Source organism: Oryzias latipes, chromosome 10 (assembly GCF_053564925.1).
Source record: "Oryzias latipes strain Hd-rR chromosome 10, Olatipes_Hd-rR_3.1".
NCBI classification, from domain to species: domain Eukaryota; kingdom Metazoa; phylum Chordata; class Actinopteri; order Beloniformes; family Adrianichthyidae; genus Oryzias; species Oryzias latipes.
This window is the reverse complement of record NC_136246.1, coordinates 17,033,524-17,052,589: the sequence shown is the minus strand read 5'-3', so window position 1 is coordinate 17,052,589 and position 19,066 is coordinate 17,033,524. Positions and strand designations below refer to the sequence as shown.

The 19,066-nt window shown below is 38.1% G+C and overlaps 3 protein-coding genes across 3 annotated transcripts; 2 read left to right on the top strand and 1 right to left on the bottom strand.

The window, feature by feature from the left end:
* Window positions 1-109: 109 nt before the first annotated feature.
* LOC101155778 (uncharacterized) lies at window positions 110-4,653 on the bottom strand. Its single transcript, XM_004073229.4, has 5 exons — window positions 4,322-4,653; window positions 4,081-4,248; window positions 3,890-3,989; window positions 971-1,101; window positions 110-882 (listed from the first exon to the last, which is right to left on the bottom strand). The coding sequence occupies exons 1-5, from the start codon at window positions 4,388-4,390 to the stop codon at window positions 595-597; spliced, it is 756 nt and encodes a 251-aa protein (XP_004073277.1). The 5' UTR covers window positions 4,391-4,653; the 3' UTR covers window positions 110-594.
* A 232-nt stretch (window positions 4,654-4,885) lies between these two features.
* polr2g (RNA polymerase II subunit G) lies at window positions 4,886-8,455 on the top strand. Its single transcript, XM_023959102.2, has 8 exons — window positions 4,886-5,039; window positions 5,288-5,397; window positions 5,568-5,727; window positions 5,906-5,956; window positions 6,066-6,131; window positions 6,269-6,340; window positions 6,964-6,997; window positions 8,165-8,455. The coding sequence occupies exons 1-8, from the start codon at window positions 5,028-5,030 to the stop codon at window positions 8,176-8,178; spliced, it is 519 nt and encodes a 172-aa protein (XP_023814870.1). The 5' UTR covers window positions 4,886-5,027; the 3' UTR covers window positions 8,179-8,455.
* Window positions 8,456-8,502: 47 nt separating this feature from the next.
* On the top strand, window positions 8,503-14,591 carry eef1g (eukaryotic translation elongation factor 1 gamma). The gene is made up of 10 exons (XM_004073228.5): window positions 8,503-8,644; window positions 9,400-9,558; window positions 9,646-9,709; window positions 10,012-10,154; window positions 10,266-10,409; window positions 10,511-10,640; window positions 10,970-11,174; window positions 11,713-11,885; window positions 13,293-13,417; window positions 14,220-14,591. The coding sequence occupies exons 1-10, from the start codon at window positions 8,633-8,635 to the stop codon at window positions 14,376-14,378; spliced, it is 1,314 nt and encodes a 437-aa protein (XP_004073276.1). The 5' UTR covers window positions 8,503-8,632; the 3' UTR covers window positions 14,379-14,591.
* Window positions 14,592-19,066: the final 4,475 nt, after the last annotated feature.

Here is a 19,066-nt window from a genome sequence, read left to right as displayed (position 1 = left end):
TCACTCATTTTTAACAGCAGTAACTGGCAGCAGTAACACTTTTATTGGATAATACATTTATAAAAAGCAAGGAAATTATGCATTTGAAATGACATTTTGAGTCTCTGAGTATAAGATATTCATTTTATTTAAAGGTTAAACATCATAAGATTGGCTCAAAGCAATGATTGCAGTTTAGTACATCCATAAACTTATAAATTCTAATGTGAGGAAAGAAAATGAACAGCAAAACTAAAATGTCATCAAGTGCAAATGAGCCCAACATAATCCAAATCTCATCATTATGTTTTTCATTCATCCTCCTTTGATTTTGTGCTGGAAAAAAAATAATCATATTTTCTGCAAAACATTTTTTTTCCTGCTTAACTTTTTACTGGAGCTGCTAAATATGGGAAACTTTCTAGTTTTAAATATGCATAACACATTGTTAAAATCCAGCCTTGATGGCTCCCAGCAGGTCTGAGAGAATACATAATACAACTTATTACAAAAGAGTGGAAGTCAAACAGAACTTCTTTTTGTTTTTGGTGTTTTTGGAAACTACCAATCTCCCATTTATCTTGTGCTTTCAGACAATCATGTAACCTTCCCTCCTTAATGACCATCTTTGGCCTCGTCCTTGTGTTTGTCCCGCGGCACACGGCCCATATTATAGAATTCAAGGTTGGGCCTCATGTCAGTTAAGTGGGCGAGTCTGTTAGACATGGCGAAAAAAGCAGCAATGGCCGCGATGTCCCAGGCGTCCTCACGGTCAAAGCCGACTTCCTCCAGGGACTGGAAATGTTCCTCTGTGATGGTGTCACAGCGACACACGGCCATCGCAAAGTCCAGCATCGCCAGCTCCCGAGGGGAAAGCTCTGCGTTTTTATAGTTGACTACCACCTACAAAGAACAGAACAGTGTAGCAGTTTTGGAACAAGTTAGTTAAAAACCTTCACACCTTTTTTTTTTAAGTATGAGATATGTATACCTGATCAGCAACAGTTGGTTTCTTGGAATAGATTCGATGCAGAGCACTGTGAGACACCACACAGTAAAGACACCTGTTGTGAATGCTGGTGGCCACTACTATTAGCTCACGCTCTGCCTTGGTTATGTTGCCTGGAAAGAAAATTTAAAAGATCACACTTATGATCAAGTTAAATAACATAAAAGAAGAAAAACATTATTTTAAAGTGTTTGTTCTTATGGGTTGTTGATTTAGGTAGACATGAAATACATTTTTCTCTAAATAAAAAAGGTTTTCCATAAAAGGTCGTATGAATCCTCAGCTAGCCTCAAACTTTTTACTGTTTCCCAATCATTGAAAGGAGCAAAAAAAAAAAAAAAAAAACATAGAGTTTGTTTTCTTTTCATCACTGTAGCCAAACCTGACAAAGTCACAGTTTTGTTGGTTTATGCATCACTTCTGATCCCAGATTTGAACAAATGTTTTTCCAAAAAGAGATTATCCAATCACAGAAGACAGAATGAATAAATCAGAGCAACCTCCCCAGTGCAGACATTAAAGGATCACCAGACGGACAAACAGTCTCAGAAATGATTGCTGAACCAGGAGCTAGCATGAGCAATAGGCAAGGCAAGGCAAGGCAAGTTTATTTGTATAGCACAATTCGTACACAAAGTAATTCAAGGTGCTTCACAAAACAGAAAAATGCATTAAAATCACAATACATCATGACAGTCATGACATCACATTTAAATACATGCACGTCTACATTCACTCATGGAGTCCCCGGACTGGTAGAGAGATACCTTTTTTTTCTTCTTCATTTTTTACAGTAAATTGATTTGTTTGCACACCAAAAATGTAATACAATATAAACAGAATGAATTGTTTTTGTGTTTGGCCAGCTGTCTAAAATATATTGATTCATTTCTGTCAGCAAATCTTTGAGCAACTGTGATTGTAAAGATATCTTATCATGGTGGTAACTTTGATAAAGTCCTCTAACCAAACTCAAACAAACCAAGAAGCAACACAAGGGGTTAGCCAGCTCTGTGTGGCAGGGGCGGAGCCTTTCTCATGCGCCAGGGGGTGGAGCATTGACTATGTATGAGAACTGTGACCCCTCCTCCCTCGCGTTCTAAACAAGAAGTACCTGTCGGCTCAAAGAGGCTAAAATCCCATAGACTTCTATAGAGAAACAGCTGTAATCATTCTTCTATCCTACTTTTTCTCTCCTCTTGCTAATCCTATATTTTTCCCCATTATTTTTTTTTTCTGGTCTCACATCGAAAGTTAGAAACGTGTGACAGATTCTCCAGAGCCTGCTTTCAATTGGTGGGGGTGTGGCCTTCCAATAGGCTCAGTGCTGATTGGTGAGAGTGGAAACGATGATTCAGACCAACTCAAACCAATCACTGTTTCCTAACGTCATCTGGCTCCAACATGGCGGCGTCCAAATCCCAAGATAATGGTGACTGAATTGACTTCATTTCGTTGAAGTAAGCCATTTTTTTTAATGGATGATGTCACACTTGCTCTGACCAGTTCTCACATCCAGTCAAAGGGGTGGAGCCATCCATATGCATCAACAGGATATTTGGGTTGGTGTGACAGAGATGGAACCAGCCTTGGGTAGCAGGGACAGGCCTTTTTATTTTGACAAGGGCGGAGCCAGCCTTGAGAGAAAGGGGCGGGGCCTGTGTAATGCAACAGAGGAGAAGTCGGCTTCGAGTGACAGAGGCCAAATTAGCTTGTTTGAATGTTTTTAAGCTACATAACTTGTGTATCAATTACGTAGCGGGTCAGCTTAACATAGTAGGAAATATAAATCTTTTCCAGTAAAGATTGAAAATACATCCACTACAACAAACATTAGACTACTACTTAGAACCACATCCAACCAAACCCACTGTGAATGGTTAAAGCACACGTGTCAAACTCAAGGCCGGGGGCCAAATGTGGCCCGCCATGTCACTTTATGTGGCCCGGGAGAGAATAAAAGTTTTTAATTCCTTAAAATAATTTATTTTTGTTGTAATTATTCAACGTTTGCAGGTCTTATGTGTGTGCAGACAAATTGTTGTCATCAAACCATCAGTTGGATGCAAAGCTGTGTGCAGCCTTTCTTTGTAAAATGTTACATGTGTAATACATGTTCTTTCTAGCTCAGTTCATGTTATTTTTCTTCATTTATTTGGACAGTTTGATCATGGGTTTTAATAAGCGGACAAAATTCTAAAGTATTTGTGCTAGAGTAACAAGCAAACATGTTTTCTATGCAACTGTAATTTTAAAAAGTTATAACAAATAAATAATGAGTTATTTAACATTAAGGAGTAGTTACATTTATTTTTCATTACATTTAGTTACATGTATAAGTTATATCTGGCCCTTTGAGGACAACCACTATGCTGAAGTGGCCCTCAGTGAAAATGAGTTTGACACCTCTGGGTTAAATCTCACTCCAACCATCTTTTGATCCAATTTTAAAGTGTTACCGCTGGTCTTTTTATTATGATTATGTCATTTTTAGCCAAAATCAAAAACCTGTGTCGTTTTCTAGGACATATGTTCTGCACATCGGCAGCAGCTCATGAGAAATTCATCTGGGTTGTTGGCGGGATTCTAGGCACGGAGTAAGCCCGCCCCCACTTCCCGTCACCAATCTGTTTACACTAGCCTACAGCCCCTCACAAGCCCAACCTAACATAAGTGGTGCAACTAAAACGGCGAGCTATCCAGCCGTACAGTTTTGAGCCAAATACCAGCTGGGATGAGGAAAACAGAGACGGACATGGATCTGTCTGCAAGTGAACGGAGCGGAGCAGGAACTGCAGTTTGAACGTGTGTGTGTGTGTGTGTGTGTGTGTGTGTGTCAGAGTCTCTGAATTCATCTTCACGTCCTTCCAAAATAAGGGGTAATTTAAAGGCAACACCCACCTGTATCTTTATTCATTAACTCATTGTAGTAGGCGAAGAAGGCTCTGAACTCAGCTGGTCTATGAGACAGGACTTTGAAGACATTGGGCAAAAAACCTCCCTGTGAGAAGCAAAACATAGAAAGAAAGATGTACATTTTCACAGTGTAAACCTTAATTTAAACGTCGAATTCGTTATTTGTGAGCGTTTACCTTTGCCTCAACCTCTTCCATAAGCTCCACTATGTCATAAGGGAGGTTTTTTCTGTAGGGAATCGGGTAACGACTTATTTTCTCCGGTGGACCGCCGCTGGAGGATTGTCTGGTCGCCGCTGATCCGCCAGATCTCCCCTGGAGTAAGAGGCTTGACGCGGGCGGAGCCTTAGTGGACACCGAAGGAATCAGCAACAAGCACGACTCAACAAACACCACACAAGACTTTTCAACTACTCACAGCTTGAGTTAGTAAGGACGACCGAAACAACAACTTGGAGACGAGTTTGCCTGCCATGTCACTCCACATCAATGCAGACCGCTTTTTTGTGGTTGGTTTACGCTTTTTAGTCGCCTCAAATACTCCAGGGCTTTCCTAAAATTATTTACTTTAAAAAATAAAAATCTCACACATTACTATCTACAGATATTATAATTCGAAAAAGCTACAGTTGAATGCCGTCCAAACATGAGCCTTGTTTGGGGTGATTTCCCGTCGCGTGTGGCCACACAGACGCTATTTAGCTTTGTGTTTGTCAGATCTTAAATCGGTTGAAATCATCCAATGAATAAGCTCCGCTGAGTGACGCCTGTTCTTTAGTACGCCCTGTTGCGTCGGCTCCTCCTCGCCAGTAGGGGGCAGCAGTCATGAGTGCTGAACATGGTCTGAGGTAACCTTTCTTAAAAATACAAATTCAAAGTTATAACCACACATTTGATTTTCACGATATACATTTTACATTCTGTGGGTTTTATATATTAACAATACAAGGGTGCCATTTCTTCTCTTTTAAAACAATGAAAGGGCAACTATCTCATGTGACCCGGAAGAGATCGTTTTGACACACCGATGCCTTCATGCTAGCTGTTTTAGCATAAGGGAAACACAATTTGGACAAAACAGTGCAAAACAATCAAAGAAAGAATCTACATCTATATACAACAATATGTTTTATCATGTAAGTACTTGAACTTTTCCACCCCTTATGAGAGTATTAATAGATATGAAGGGAGGTTTTCGTCTTCGGTTTTTGCGCGATAATGAGGCGGCTTCACACAACTTTTTTCAAATCCCTTTTACCAAATATATCAGCGAAGTTTTATCTTCCATTGTTTGGATCGGCTTGTAACAGCAATGTTATTTGGAAAGTTTTTCCTCTTAAGTTAGCACGATCATAACCACGCCATGATCATGATGTGTTTACAGATTTCTTTGGAACATGAAATCTTACTACATCCACGGTATTTTGGTCCAAATCTGCTCAACACAGTGAAACAGAAACTCTTCACGGAAGTGGAAGGTACCTGCACTGGCAAGTGAGTAACAGCTAATCATAAATAAGTGCATAAGTGTGATTACTTTGTAAGTTTCTAGTCTGTCCTGAAAATAACAAGCATTTGCATTCACTTTTCTGTAATGCTGGTTTGTATAAAAAAGCTTAGAACTGCATCCCTACAGTATTTCCTGCTTGTGTCCCTTCTCCCAGGTATGGTTTTGTCATTGCTGTCACTACTATTGACAACATTGGGGCAGGTGTGATCCAGCCAGGTAGAGGTTTTGTACTCTATCCAGTCAAGTACAAGGCCATTGTGTTCCGCCCATTCAAAGGAGAAGTGGTGGATGCTGTGGTCACGCAGGTTAACAAGGTAAGGACCCATAAGTACCTGTTGTAGGCCTTTCTAAGATGTTTGCCATGGAATAGATCCTTTTGTTGAACGCTTGTTTTTCACATGGAAAACGTAGATTCATGAATTGTTTTTCTGAATTCCAGTCTCTTTAAATACATTTTCTATCCTCCTTTAACAAAATTTGGGTTCTTTGCAGGTTGGCTTGTTCACAGAAATTGGTCCCATGTCCTGCTTCATTTCTCGCCATGTAAGTTTATGTAACATTTAACACTTTACTATATATATATCTTGACCTAATATGTAGGTATGTTTTTATATTATTGTTTGTGTATTTTATTGTTTTTTTATTCTCCCAGTCGATCCCTTCAGAAATGGAATTTGATCCCAACTCCAATCCACCTTGCTATAAAACAGTTGACGAGGTATGTGTCATTACTCTGTCTGTTTTATGCAATAGTAGATTTAGCATGCAGAGACATTGAAGGCTACTTTTCTCTTTCAGTTTTTAATCCTTGTGATACATTTGATTTTAATGAACATTTCTTATTGTGTTTATTAGGACATTGTAATCCAGCAAGATGATGAGATTCGACTGAAGATTGTGGGAACACGAGTGGACAAGAATGACATTGTAAGTTTTTTCCATAAATATTATTTTTGATCTTTTGACCAGTAGCGACACAGATCCATTAACATCTTCATTTTCCTTGACTGAGCTGCCAGGACTGGATAGCTCCAAAAATTCCTCGCACTATTGTCATCTTGGGGCTGTAAGCTAGTGGGAAAGAGTGTAGACGGAGGATTGATACGAAATTAGCGCAGGATTACTTTGCACCAATAGTCCCGCTGACAACTCAGAGGTGAATCTCTGATGAAGGTTCCTACCATTCGGCAGAAACTATGTCCCAGAGAACATCACAGTTTTTTGTTGTTTTTTTTGGCCAAAAGCAGCACAATCCTAATGAAAAGACCACTGGGAACAATTTAACAATAGATCAAAAGATGATTGGATTGGGACTTTAGGTCCATATGGATTCTTGTAATGTTCCTTTCTTTGACTTTCTGGTGTTTTTTCAAACCATTTAAAAGAAGAACAACAAGCTTAGTTTGAATACAGCAGGATCTGGTTTGACAGTTAGTCAAAAGCCTGATTACAATAAAAGCAACCTCACTAAAACATCTGCTTGTCGAAATACCCATGTAAAGAATTGTGCAAAACTATTCATTGAAACAAGTTTCCTCTTTGTTTTCTAGTTTGCCATCGGATCTCTGATGGATGATTATTTGGGTGAGTATTAAATGTCAAGTCAGAATTATTTTTTTTTTTTTTTCAATCAAACAACAACATAACTAGACGATGATGATCTTTATATAAAAAGAACACATACTTTAGAATCTAAAATATGTTTGGTTACTATTTTAAATTAAAATTTATTTTCATTCGTGTTGTATTATTTTTCTTAACTGTCATCAAATTCATTCAGTGCCAGCATTTGGAAATTCTAATATTCAAACATACGTACAACATTTTATACACTGAAGTTTAGGATTTAGTTTTACATGAAGGACCTTCTTAAAATGATCTTCAACTTCCTTTATCTCACAAAATAGATAACTTATTAATTCTTCCAAATATTCAGTGATTCTTTACCATAAACAGTACATTTTCAACGCAATTGATACCTCACAGTATACAATTGTCATTTGTTTTAGTACAGTTTTCAATGCAGTATTATGATTTAATGGTAACATTTGGTCAATAATATTTTCATATTTTTAAATCACAGTGATTATTATTTGAAAAGGTATTACTCAGAAAGTAAATCTGTCAGATTTCAGTTTGTAAATTGCATATAAATGGCATTAATAAGCAATAAAATATTGTCCAAATGTAAGAGAAGAATTCAAAATAAATTTCACGAAAGAGGCTGCTCTTCTTGTTAAATAAAACGGACCAAAACTCATTGAATATGCATAATCATGCTTAAGTGATATAGGTCATAAATCAAATTATTTTTTAAAACACTTTTCACACGTTGGTAACACAAATGCTTTGCTGAATAAAAAATATAATTTTAACTTAAGTTTGAAGGCAAACTTAGCGTAACCCAAACTGCCACCCAGCCCAACTCGTTCATCTACAATTAAAAAAAAATAAAAAATTCTATAACCTGAAGCATTTTCTCAGTCAAAATGTCGAACACCAGAAGCACTGTTCGATTTATAATTGATTATTTTAATTGTTGTCTAACTCGGGTGGAGATTGTGCTGATGTTGTCAGTCATAAACAATGTTCAAATTAGTCATCCTCAGGCCGTCCACACGGTTACAGAATAATGCACATAATGAAGTGTGTATATATATATATATATATATATATATATATATATATATATATATTATGCCGTTTACAGATTCTATATCAAACTAACCCTGGCTTTTTCTTTTTTTTAAGGTCTCGTGAGCTGATTTCTTTCAGCTGAGTGCTCACCACCTGGGACAATTTATGTAGTAATAACTTCATGATTTATATTCATGTTATGGTAGGATTTAGTCAAAGCCTTGCTGTTTTTTTTCCAATAAATTAACATTCTTTATTTTAGTTAGTTGAATTGGTGTCAAGAGATTAATTCTGCAGTTTTGTGTTTTTATATATATATAAATTTGGTTTAAGTGGAATACATACCTTCAAATTTAGTTGTATCATTTTTGTACTTTGTAATAAAAGATTTAACTTTTTCGTTTATCTTTGTATCATTTTTTTAATCACATACGTCGACAAAGTATTTGTTGGAGTGTCCAATATTTATCTTCTAACACTTGAAAACTCAGTCACGTGCGCAGCAAAATGGATGGGCACGTGTCACGGTCGTAAATACGTCACTGATGTGCGCCGTCGTTCTTTCTTTCTCTCGTCCTGAAGATGGCGGCAGGGGTGAGTAAGATGGAGAGGAGGCCAACAATGGAGTTTTCTTTCAACCTTTTCGTCACAATCCGTCTCGTATCTATGTCATCTGCTCTGTTATTGTGTCGTTTAATAGACACATTAGACCATGTTGCTGTTTTTTAGTTGGTAGAGGGTTTATTTGTCATTTATATTTAAGAAGACGCTAACAATCCTGCCTGTTTAATGGCTAACTCGGTTGTGCCACGTTACAATATTTCGTGAGACTGGGGATGATGCTCCTAAATTTTCCGTGGCCATGCCACTTTATGACCGACGCATTTTTTAGAATGATTAAAACAAAAATCCCCAGATCCTCTTTATTCTTTTGATCGAACCAATCAAATAAGTGAACAGATCAGATGTGGTTTGCTAGTCTTACAAAAAGCACAAGTCGCGCTAAGCTAGCTTACTTCTAGTTTGTTTCTAAAACAATGTAACCATGCCACTTAAGTTTAAGAGGCGTTTCAGCCTATTGGTATTCCATATGTATTTACTTTTGGTAAAATCTTTTTTAAAAGTGCTCCGTTTCTGATATGCTCATTCATTAGCCAGGATTAGCTACAGCTGGCATCGTTATCACATTACCTCAGTCTAAACCTTTTCTCATATGAAACAATACAGTTTAAATTAGGTTTGGACCTGCATTAAAGCAGTTTAATCATAGAAACGTGCACAGAGATTGCATAACTAGATGGATTCAATACATTTAGTCACAAGCTGATAGAAGTTTTCCTGTATTTCAGACTATCTACACATACCCGGAGAACTGGCGGGCCTTCAAAGCCCAGATCGCTGCCCAGTACAGTGGTGCTCGCATCAAAATCGCCAGCACCCCCCCTGCCTTCACCTTCGGACAGACGAACCGTACCCCTGCCTTTATTAATAACTTCCCGTTGGGCAAGGTGAGGGCAGCTCAGTCACATTCAAGTCTTGTTCTTTTCCTCATTAACTAGTTGGGTTTCACACAGCATCAAATCCTGTGGTTCTAGGTACCTGCCTACCAGGGAGATGACGGCTTCTGTCTGTTTGAGAGTAATGCCATTGCTCACTACTGTAAGTCACATTTTTTTACTTCTTAGTCTCTCTAAACGGTCAGAACAGGTTGCTTTAATTGTTATCCAGATTCTCTAAATCAATTCTATTGAGTTGAGGCAAAACGATAGTGAAGCCTTGTTAGCAAATGTTGCTAAATTTGGGGGTTTTGCAGTATGGTTTTATGAATTGTTTAAATTTCGTGTTTTCATAAATCCACTAACTGCTTTGTTCATTCCATGGAAACTCATTTGTCTTGAATTTGTATGAGGCTTTTGGTTTTCAAAGATCAACCGGTTGTTTTTCTGGCTTGTGGCCTACAGTGAGCAATGATGCCCTGCGCGGTGCCACGCCTCAGGCAGCAGCGCAAGTGCTGCAGTGGGTGAGCTTTGCTGACTCTGAGATCATCCCTCCAGCAAGCACATGGGTCTTCCCTACTTTGGGAATTATGCAGTTCAACAAGCAGGTATGCAAGTCTTTATTTTCTGGATTATTTGGTTATTGTGACATGATTCTAAATCACTGGCTAACTGTTAAGTTTTAAACTATTTTTTTTTTTTTTTTTTTTGGTGTGTAGGCCACAGAGCAGGCCAAAGAAGATGTAAAGAAGATCCTGACCGTCCTGAACCAACACCTGAACACTCGCACTTTCCTTGTGGGTGAGAGAATCAGCCTTGCGGACATCACGGTGGCCTGCTCCCTGCTCTGGCTCTACAAACAAGTATGCAGCTTGACACTTTTCACTGTGTTAAGTGGAACCTCCAGCATTATTTGAGCTGGTGTGTTTTCCATAAATGAGCTGACCTGTTTTATCTTTTGTAGGTCTTGGAGCCTTCCTTCCGCCAGCCCTATGTTAACGTGACCCGCTGGTTTGTCACCTGTGTCAACCAGCCCCAGTTCAAGGCCGTCCTCGGGGATGTCAAGCTGTGTGAAAAGATGGCACAGTTTGATGGTGAGTCAACAAGAATGTACTTGTTAGAACCCTGGATTCATTTAAAAACTATTTTCCCTTTGTATACCAATAAGTTTTATTGCACAACATTTGGCTTCAAAGGTGAACTGACATCTCTTATGTTCCCCCCGGAAAGCTTTATTGTTTAAACTTTTAACATGGTTACTAAAGTTTGAATAAAGCAGAAACATCTGGTCATGCAGGGTGCATGCTCGTCACTGGTTAATCCAAACATAACATGAAGATATCTTTTCATTTTCCAACTTTTTTTAATAATCTGACTCAAGCATCTTCTTCATAGAATAATCCATGCCGTGCTTTTCTTCTAGCAAAGAAGTTTGCTGAAATGCAACCTAAGAAGGAAGCACCTGCCAAAAAAGAGAAGGGAGGAAAAGAGGCAGCCAAGCCCCAGGAGAAGAAGGAAAAGAAAAAGGAGGAGAGCAAGCCTGACCCAGAAGAAGAAATGGATGACTGTGATGCTGTTTTGGCTGCAGAGCCTAAAGCAAAGGATCCCTTTGCTCACCTGCCAAAAAGGTACCCAGTGTCCAGTGTTGCATTCAATCACTTTGTACCAGTAGTTATAGATGGTTTCAAACGTGTAATTGGAGTACTCTATCCCCTGTGATTGGGCAAGACTGTGTCCAATCATGGCATTACGTCTTAATCAGACGGGGGAAAAGAAAGAAAAGACCACATTCATCCCAGTCATCTCTATTTCAGTGGGTATAAGGCTGGTTCATGCTGTGGCCACATGTTGTATATCAAAAGCATTCAGTGCATTAAACCTGAGATTACCTCTGATTTTATTTTACTTTCACATCCTCACATTTTGCATTGATGGGACAAAATCTGGTTAATGTGAAATGGTGTTGGGATAACGGTAAAGTCATGCTGAAACATGGTACATTTATTTTGACATTTGTTTGTTGTAAATGTAAAACAATGGTAGACATTCATCATGTTGGGCTTCGTTTTGATGTTTTTGTAATTGCATTTATGGTCTGCTGTCTTAATTCTGCTTTAGTTAAGAGCAGAACAATGATCTCCGTGTTGTTTGTTTCTGTTTTAAAAGCACATTTGTCTTTGACGAGTTCAAGAGAAAGTACTCCAACGAGGACACCTTGACTGTAGCAATTCCTCACTTCTGGGAGCACTTTGACCGCGAGGGCTACTCCATCTGGTACAGTCAGTACAAATACCCAGAAGAACTCACACTTACCTTCAAGAGCTGCAACCTTATTACAGGTGAGACCAAAGGGGTTGGCTGGTGTATTGTCAATTCATTACTTTTTGCATCTTCCATAAAAGTAGTGGAATGTTTGTTTAGTCAGTAACACGAAGATAAAGGAGACCATGTAGGGGATTTTAGTGTAACATTTTAATTAGAAATTTGTGCATAACACTCTTCGCTTAAGAACTTGTTCTAAGCATTGATATTTTTGGTGATTTCTTCATTTATTTTCAAATCAATTTTTAACTTAAATGGTGATGTTGCTATGGCACCAACCCTTTAGTTTTTAGACTCATCCCTTGAAGTGAATGTGTTGCAGTTTTGGTTTTTAAAACTGGTTTGTCCAAAGGGTGGATCAAATGCAGGGATAAGTTTAGTAGGCTTATTCTGTATATCTATTTGATCAACACAAAGGAGCTGCACCCTTCAAACGGTTTCTGGATTATGTGTTATAACTGATAGTAAAGTTTATTTTGTTGAAAAAGTAAGATCAGAAATGTTTTTAATTGTATTTTGGCCCCATTTCCTATCACTTCCTGTATTCTCAAATATGTTTGCCTGCCAAATGGATATCTACACACACCTTTACCACTTTTCTTTTAGTGTTGAAATCCTGCATGTTTGTCTAAAAACAATGACCGGTGAGTCTAGTGATGTACTGGGAAAGCCATGGGTGTGTTGGTTTTAAACGGGACTTCAAGACCTGCCAAATCACTTAAATATTTGTACACACCTCACCCTGGAATGGATGTGTGTGTGAACCCTCTCTTTTGCTCTTTAAATGTAGAACTGTAAGTTTAACACAGTTTTGCAAGTCCTCAGCTTTAAACAATAGCAGTAGTTTCACTGTTAACCTTGTAAATATCATGATCTATTTTAGTTTGAAAATACCTGCATACATTTTTTTTAAAGATTTTTTACTCTTTACAGAATGAATATGTACTTTTTACAACAGATCTTAATCTTTTATTTCATTTGCTTAAATGCTGTAAACACATCCCTGAAATAAAAAAAGGTATAGTTTCAAACGTCTTTTTTTATATATAAATCAATACAGTGAATTTTTGAAATGTAATGCATTTGTACATATTTCATGTATTGCATTGGTTCATGTTTAATGATGAAAAAATGTCCCCTGTCAATGGGCAAGGCAGTGTCCTGTTTTGGCATTCAGCCTTAATCTGTCAGGGGAAGAGAAATGAAGACCATATTCATCCCAGTCATCTCTGGTTCAGTGAGAAACAAGCTGGTTCATGCTGTGGTCACATTGTACCGTTTATTTTCTGTACAATATTCTGGTGTTGATCAAGTCTGTGTAGATTACTGCAGACGTTACTCTTAAACCCACAGCTGCAGTTACTCTGCTATGACTTTGTTCTGTGAAAACGCTGCCACAATGTCTAAAAACTCTGTGTTCATAGGTATGTTCCAACGCCTGGACAAACTGAGAAAGAATGCCTTTGCCAGTGTCATCTTGTTTGGCACCAACAATGACAGCTCCATCTCAGGCATCTGGGTGTTCAGAGGACAGGAGCTGGCTTTCACCGTAAGTGCAGAAATATAGACTTCAGAATTGTGATTTGAAAGCTTCCAGAAAATATTCATTTTGCATGCTGCATACATGTATGGAGGGAAACGGATGCCTTTGAAATTCCTTTGAATGTTTAAGGCAAAAACGAGATGAGTTGTATTTCCCCTGTCATTGGGCAAGGCGGTGTCCAGATATGGCACTAAGTCTTAATCTGACTGGGGAAAAGAAATAATAGCTCCATTCATCCCAGTCATCTCTGATTCAGTGAGTTAGACTGGTTCATGCTGTTGCTACAAGTGGAATCTGTTCAACCTATATCTGCACTAAAGGGTCTGTAATTCTACTTTTTCTTAGGCCTTTCAGGGTAAACTATATCCATAGATATGGGTATGATCATAAAGAACAAATTATTATATGTGCATGTAATGGGAAAGCGTTTTTGCCGACCAATGCTAGCTCCACTGTGTGTGTGTGTGTTAGCCTGGAGGCGGAGCTGGCAGCGCAGACTCCTCCTAGAAAGTGCTGTTGATCACTTATGTATGTCAGATCGTGAAGACCCGCTCGTTTTTAGAGGAATACTCAGAAATGCTTGAACTTATCAAAGTACCACTTTAGGATTTCTTTTCGTGAGGAATGAAGATTATAATGCCCTTAAAAGTTAAAAAAAAGTTGAGTTTGTATGAAATAAGCCCTTTAATGCATTGAAGGTACAGAGATGTGTGGCTAAAGGAGACTATTAAAATCTGACAAATGGTTTATTGATTCAGAGATTAGATGCTGGGGTTCTGGATAAACATGTGCTTCCTGTCATTCTTAGCTTTCTGAAGACTGGCAGATTGACTACGAATCCTACGACTGGCGCAAGTTGGATCCAGATAGCGATGAGTGCAAGACCATGGTCAAAGAGTATTTTGCCTGGGAGGGAGAATTCAAACATGTGGGGAAATCCTTCAACCAGGGGAAGATCTTCAAGTGAGAGGATGCTGACATTTAGAGGAATTCTGTGCCCCCCCATCAAAACTATGGACTTTCAGCCACATGTGCTTACTTTGCAGCAGAAATGACTTTGAATAACCGTGTTTGAAAACAAAGACTTTTTTTTTTCTCAATGGGCCCTCCAAAACTGGTTTTCTGTTTTTTCTGACCTGTGAAATAAAGCATTTTCCTCAATGCTATTGAGACAACTTCACTTCTGTGTTGTATGTTTTTGATCCTTAGTGAGCCGTTTAAGGATTGTCCTTTGGTTGTCAATACTTCTGTGTGGTATTGCAACAACTTTTAAATTGCAATTTAATTTAAATGGGCTTCTAGAGTTTGACAACATAAAAAAAAGCTTCATATTGATAAATGGACATTATGTTGACATCAGATGTGAATTATTGAGCTTTTAAGTGTCCATCTGCATATTAAATCAAATTAAAAATTTTGACATTAAGAATGGATTCAACAGATCTATTGTAATGTGAGCTAATATTCTATTTCTCATTCAAAGAGAAAAACATGGAGAAGCGAATGCCATTAAGGTTTTCAAGTAGTTTTGAACTTTTAGACAAATTTACAATTTAAAACAATCGGCTTTTTCACCTAAAATTGTGTGGAACAATTAAAATGCCAGTGTTGCATTTTTCTATTATACCTGCAGGGGGCAGAAGAAGACTTACCAGTGAGGTGAGGAGGACTTTTTGATCTTGAAAGAGCAGGTTGTAGAGTAAAATCGAATCAGTTTCAAACTATAATTCCTGGATGTTCTTTTTATAAAAAAATAAAATAAAAAAAACAGATTTTTTTTTTTTTTTTTTTTTAAGTTATCGATTTGAAATTTGGTTTCATAAAATCTTCCGGTGCAGAAAACTTAACTCGTGTCTTATTCAGCAACTGCAGGGTAATTTAGTCGTTCTGTTCGTTAGAGCAGAGCTTAAAATTTCAAAGTTCGTTCAGTCCTAAACTCTTGAATGTTCAAAACGTGTAGGATATCTATTTCCACTATACTTAAAGCACAGGCATGATGTGACTGGCTTGACCACACCCTACTGAGATGCTGAAATGAGTAGTTTCAGAGCCTTCTGCAAGAAGAAAAGAGTTTTATTATATTCTGTGTGTTTGACAATCATTCCAGCATTTTTTGACAAGCAAAGGCTTGCAGTAAAGAAAAAAAAACCTTCTGATTTTATTGTATATTAAAGTTAGGATCTCTGTGCTGTGAGGATAAAGATTGTACTTTTACTTGACACACCCAACTTTCTACGAAAGTCCATATGATACATTTGATCTTTTATTAGTCGTTCCCACAACCGGTACCTGGTGCTTCAATGTTTGCTGAACAGTGCTGCAGGAAAAACAGAACACCTGGAAAGCACACGCAAAGACTTTTATGAATTCTCAGAATCCTTGACGAATTAAATGAATAAATGTGCGTAGTGCATTGGATTACAGCTGATTGTAGTTAGTTTAGTAATTTTGTTTATTTTTTTTTCAGATTAAAAGTTTCCAAATGTGTTTTGAGGTTTATTATCCGATCCACAGAGATGGCGGAACTCTCATTTCCCAGTGACTCAGATGTGCAATATTTTCCGTTCTAACAAGTGAGTCAAGGTCATATTGGTACAATCATCTCCCACCATAGTGTTGAGTCAGGGAAGCCATTTCAGTTTTTTTTTGTGGTCTCATGGAAATCAGAAAATGTTCCCACAACAGTGAGGCTCTCCAGTCCTTGAACGCAGGACTCACCCACCCATCCTGCGGATCACGGTGGAAGAGGGTTGTAACTCGAGCAAATAACTTCGACTTGTCCCACAGGACTGCTGCTGTTACAACACAGCAGTTGGATAACCCTTCAAATGCTGAAGGAGAGCAGTTACAAAACTCTTCTTGCCATAAAGCAAATGCTTAATGAAAATGTGCTCAGTTTTATTGAAAAAAAGTAGATTAAAATATCTCGATGTGTAAATGTCATGTATACTTACTTAGAGTACTTCTTCTTTTCCATGTTTGCAATTTGGAAATCAGGAGTTAAAATGCAAAACTTTAGTAAGACACAAGAACAATAAGCTGACAATTGCCAACAGCAACATTTTCTATTCCAGCCTTGCCAACCTTCCAACTCTGGTCTTTATTTCTTTGTTGACCACACACTCGGTGGCTTTTCCTTCCTTCCTCGAATCCTTAGTCTCCATGCGTTTCTAGTACGTTCCTCCATGATGAGTGTTTGGGGAGCACTGGTAAGGGTCAAACACAAAGACAGGCTGTACTGTTTGTCCACATATGGAGTGTGTGTAGCTGTCAGCCCTCAGTGGAGGCTTTAGGCATGGTATGCATGTGCAGAGCATCTGCTCCAGCAGCATGCACATGTGAGGGAAAGGGATGCAGGCACAGCGCAGGGCTTGGTGCACGCTGGTAAAAAGTGAGATGTCACATATCAAAATGTTCTAAAGAACTGTGGCACATTGCAGAATGAAACTCGTTAACTTCCTCTTCTCTAACTTTCATTTTTCTGTGGCTCTATGGGGAGACTTGAGGTTATGATGGAATGTGCTGATTTATTCATTTTTATGTCTTGGAGTTTTTTTGATTATCCATGATGTGTCTTGCATGTTGCTTCAATTTAAGCCTGGCTTCTGCTCAGCTACAGTCAATTTTGTTGACAAGTCATTTGAAAAAAAGCTACGTTAATTTGTTAGTTTGTATAAAAGACCTACAAATCCAAACCCACACTGCAGTAAACCAAGGTTCCCTTTGTTGAGTAAACATTCAGTTAATGCAGCCAAATTGTTCCTATCAGAACAAAACATTAAATAAATGATGGAAATGAATGAAATTCATTACCTATTAAATGGAAAGTGGGAGTATGCAATAAAAATGTCTCCAATGCATATAATTATTTTGATGAAGCATTGGTAGCATACACTAAGTTAGCAAAGCTCAACCCAGTTTGTAAAGAATTGTGCCATCTAACATTAGGTAGAGCTTGGTGCAAGCTAACATTACTGCCTGTGCCGTAACTGAACTTGAAATACGCAAAATAAGAATTTGATTATAAAATATCAATAAAATCCCACAGAAATTGCATTTGCAGCACAGATCAATGGGCAAATATTTATTTTACCATTAGAATAATGACTGTTGAAGCAGGGCCTCAGCTGCTTACCTTGAACGCACATCCCTGCAATGTGTACATGACGCAACTCAAACTAGCCTGACCTGCTCTGCACAAACGTCTTTGTTGGTTGATGATCCAAAACTAATAAAAAATGTTACCGTAAACAACCACAACTCATAGCATGTTTCCCTGTTAAAGCAAAACTAAAAGCAAAACAATGTGCTATGAACGCACATAGCTGAAACAGTATCTGGCACACAACTCCAGATTTTTTCCACAGCACAAAAGCAGATTAAGATGATTAGAGTCTGTGAACTGGGTGTGAGTGGCTGTTTGTTCTTCATGTGGCACAGTAATGGATGTGGAATCTGTCCAGGGTGAATCCTACCTTAAAGCAGCTAGGAGAAGCTCCAGCAGACTGTTGGTATAACTTTGTTAAGCAGGAGGTAAAGATTGATAAATTGTTCTGTATCAATCCCATGTTACGAAAATTATGGACTGTATTGAAAGAGACTACATCCACATCTATCATTTTGCATTGCAATACACGTTTTTATGGTCAATGTGGATGTAACTGCTCAATTTCAAGGCCTAGTTTAGGAAATGTGGTGTTGCATGGAGGCTGTCTGTAGTACTGATGATGACCATTGATTCTGCTTTGTGGGCTCAGATCTTGCACCTTTTACTTTGTTGGATCGCACTGATTTTCTATGATGTTTTGTTTAAATGATTTTTGCTGGTCAATCATAGGGAACGCATTGTTCTTAAATAAATTTTTGGTGTTAAAATCAGCATGTCATTAAAGGTGGTCAAGAAAAGTTCTCCAAAACATTTATATATGATGCTGCTCTGATATTGGAGCTTTGGAGGGAACAAAGCTTCTTTGTTTTTTTAGGTAAAAAATTGTATCCATCCATTTTCTATACCTAGTTATTCTTGTTCAGGGTCATTGGGTTGCTGGAGCCTGCCCAGCTACTTTCATGTAAAGACCTGGTGCACCCTGGAATGTTGGACAGTCTACCTCTGGTTCACACAGACACAAGCAACCACTCACAATCACATTCTCACCTAAGGGACAAGTCAGGGTCACCAATCAACCTGTCAAACATGTTTTTGGACTGTTGGATTAAGTATCCAAAGAAAACCTTTGCATGCACAAGGAGAACATGCAAACTCACACAAAAGGACCAAGTCTGAATTTGACCAAGGCCTTCTCACTGTGAAGTGGCAGTGCTAACCACTATAGCCAACCTCAAAGTTTTTAGTTTCTTTTATTAAGTTACAAGTAACATGCACACAAAGTAGAATAGAGATAAATAGGGAGTCAGGCCTGTAATTGTTTTAGAAAAGTATGATGTTAAATGAAGCATATATGTAAAATGTATACTACTGCTATCAATCAACTAGGCACAATTGTTAACTGACACTCATATCTGTGAACTTGAAGGATTTTGTTTATTAAAAACAAACAAAGTAAATTACAGCAAAGAAACCCGGGGAAACTATTTATCTGTCAATCACCAAATGACACACTAGCATCAATTTCATCTGGACTTTAAACTTTTAGA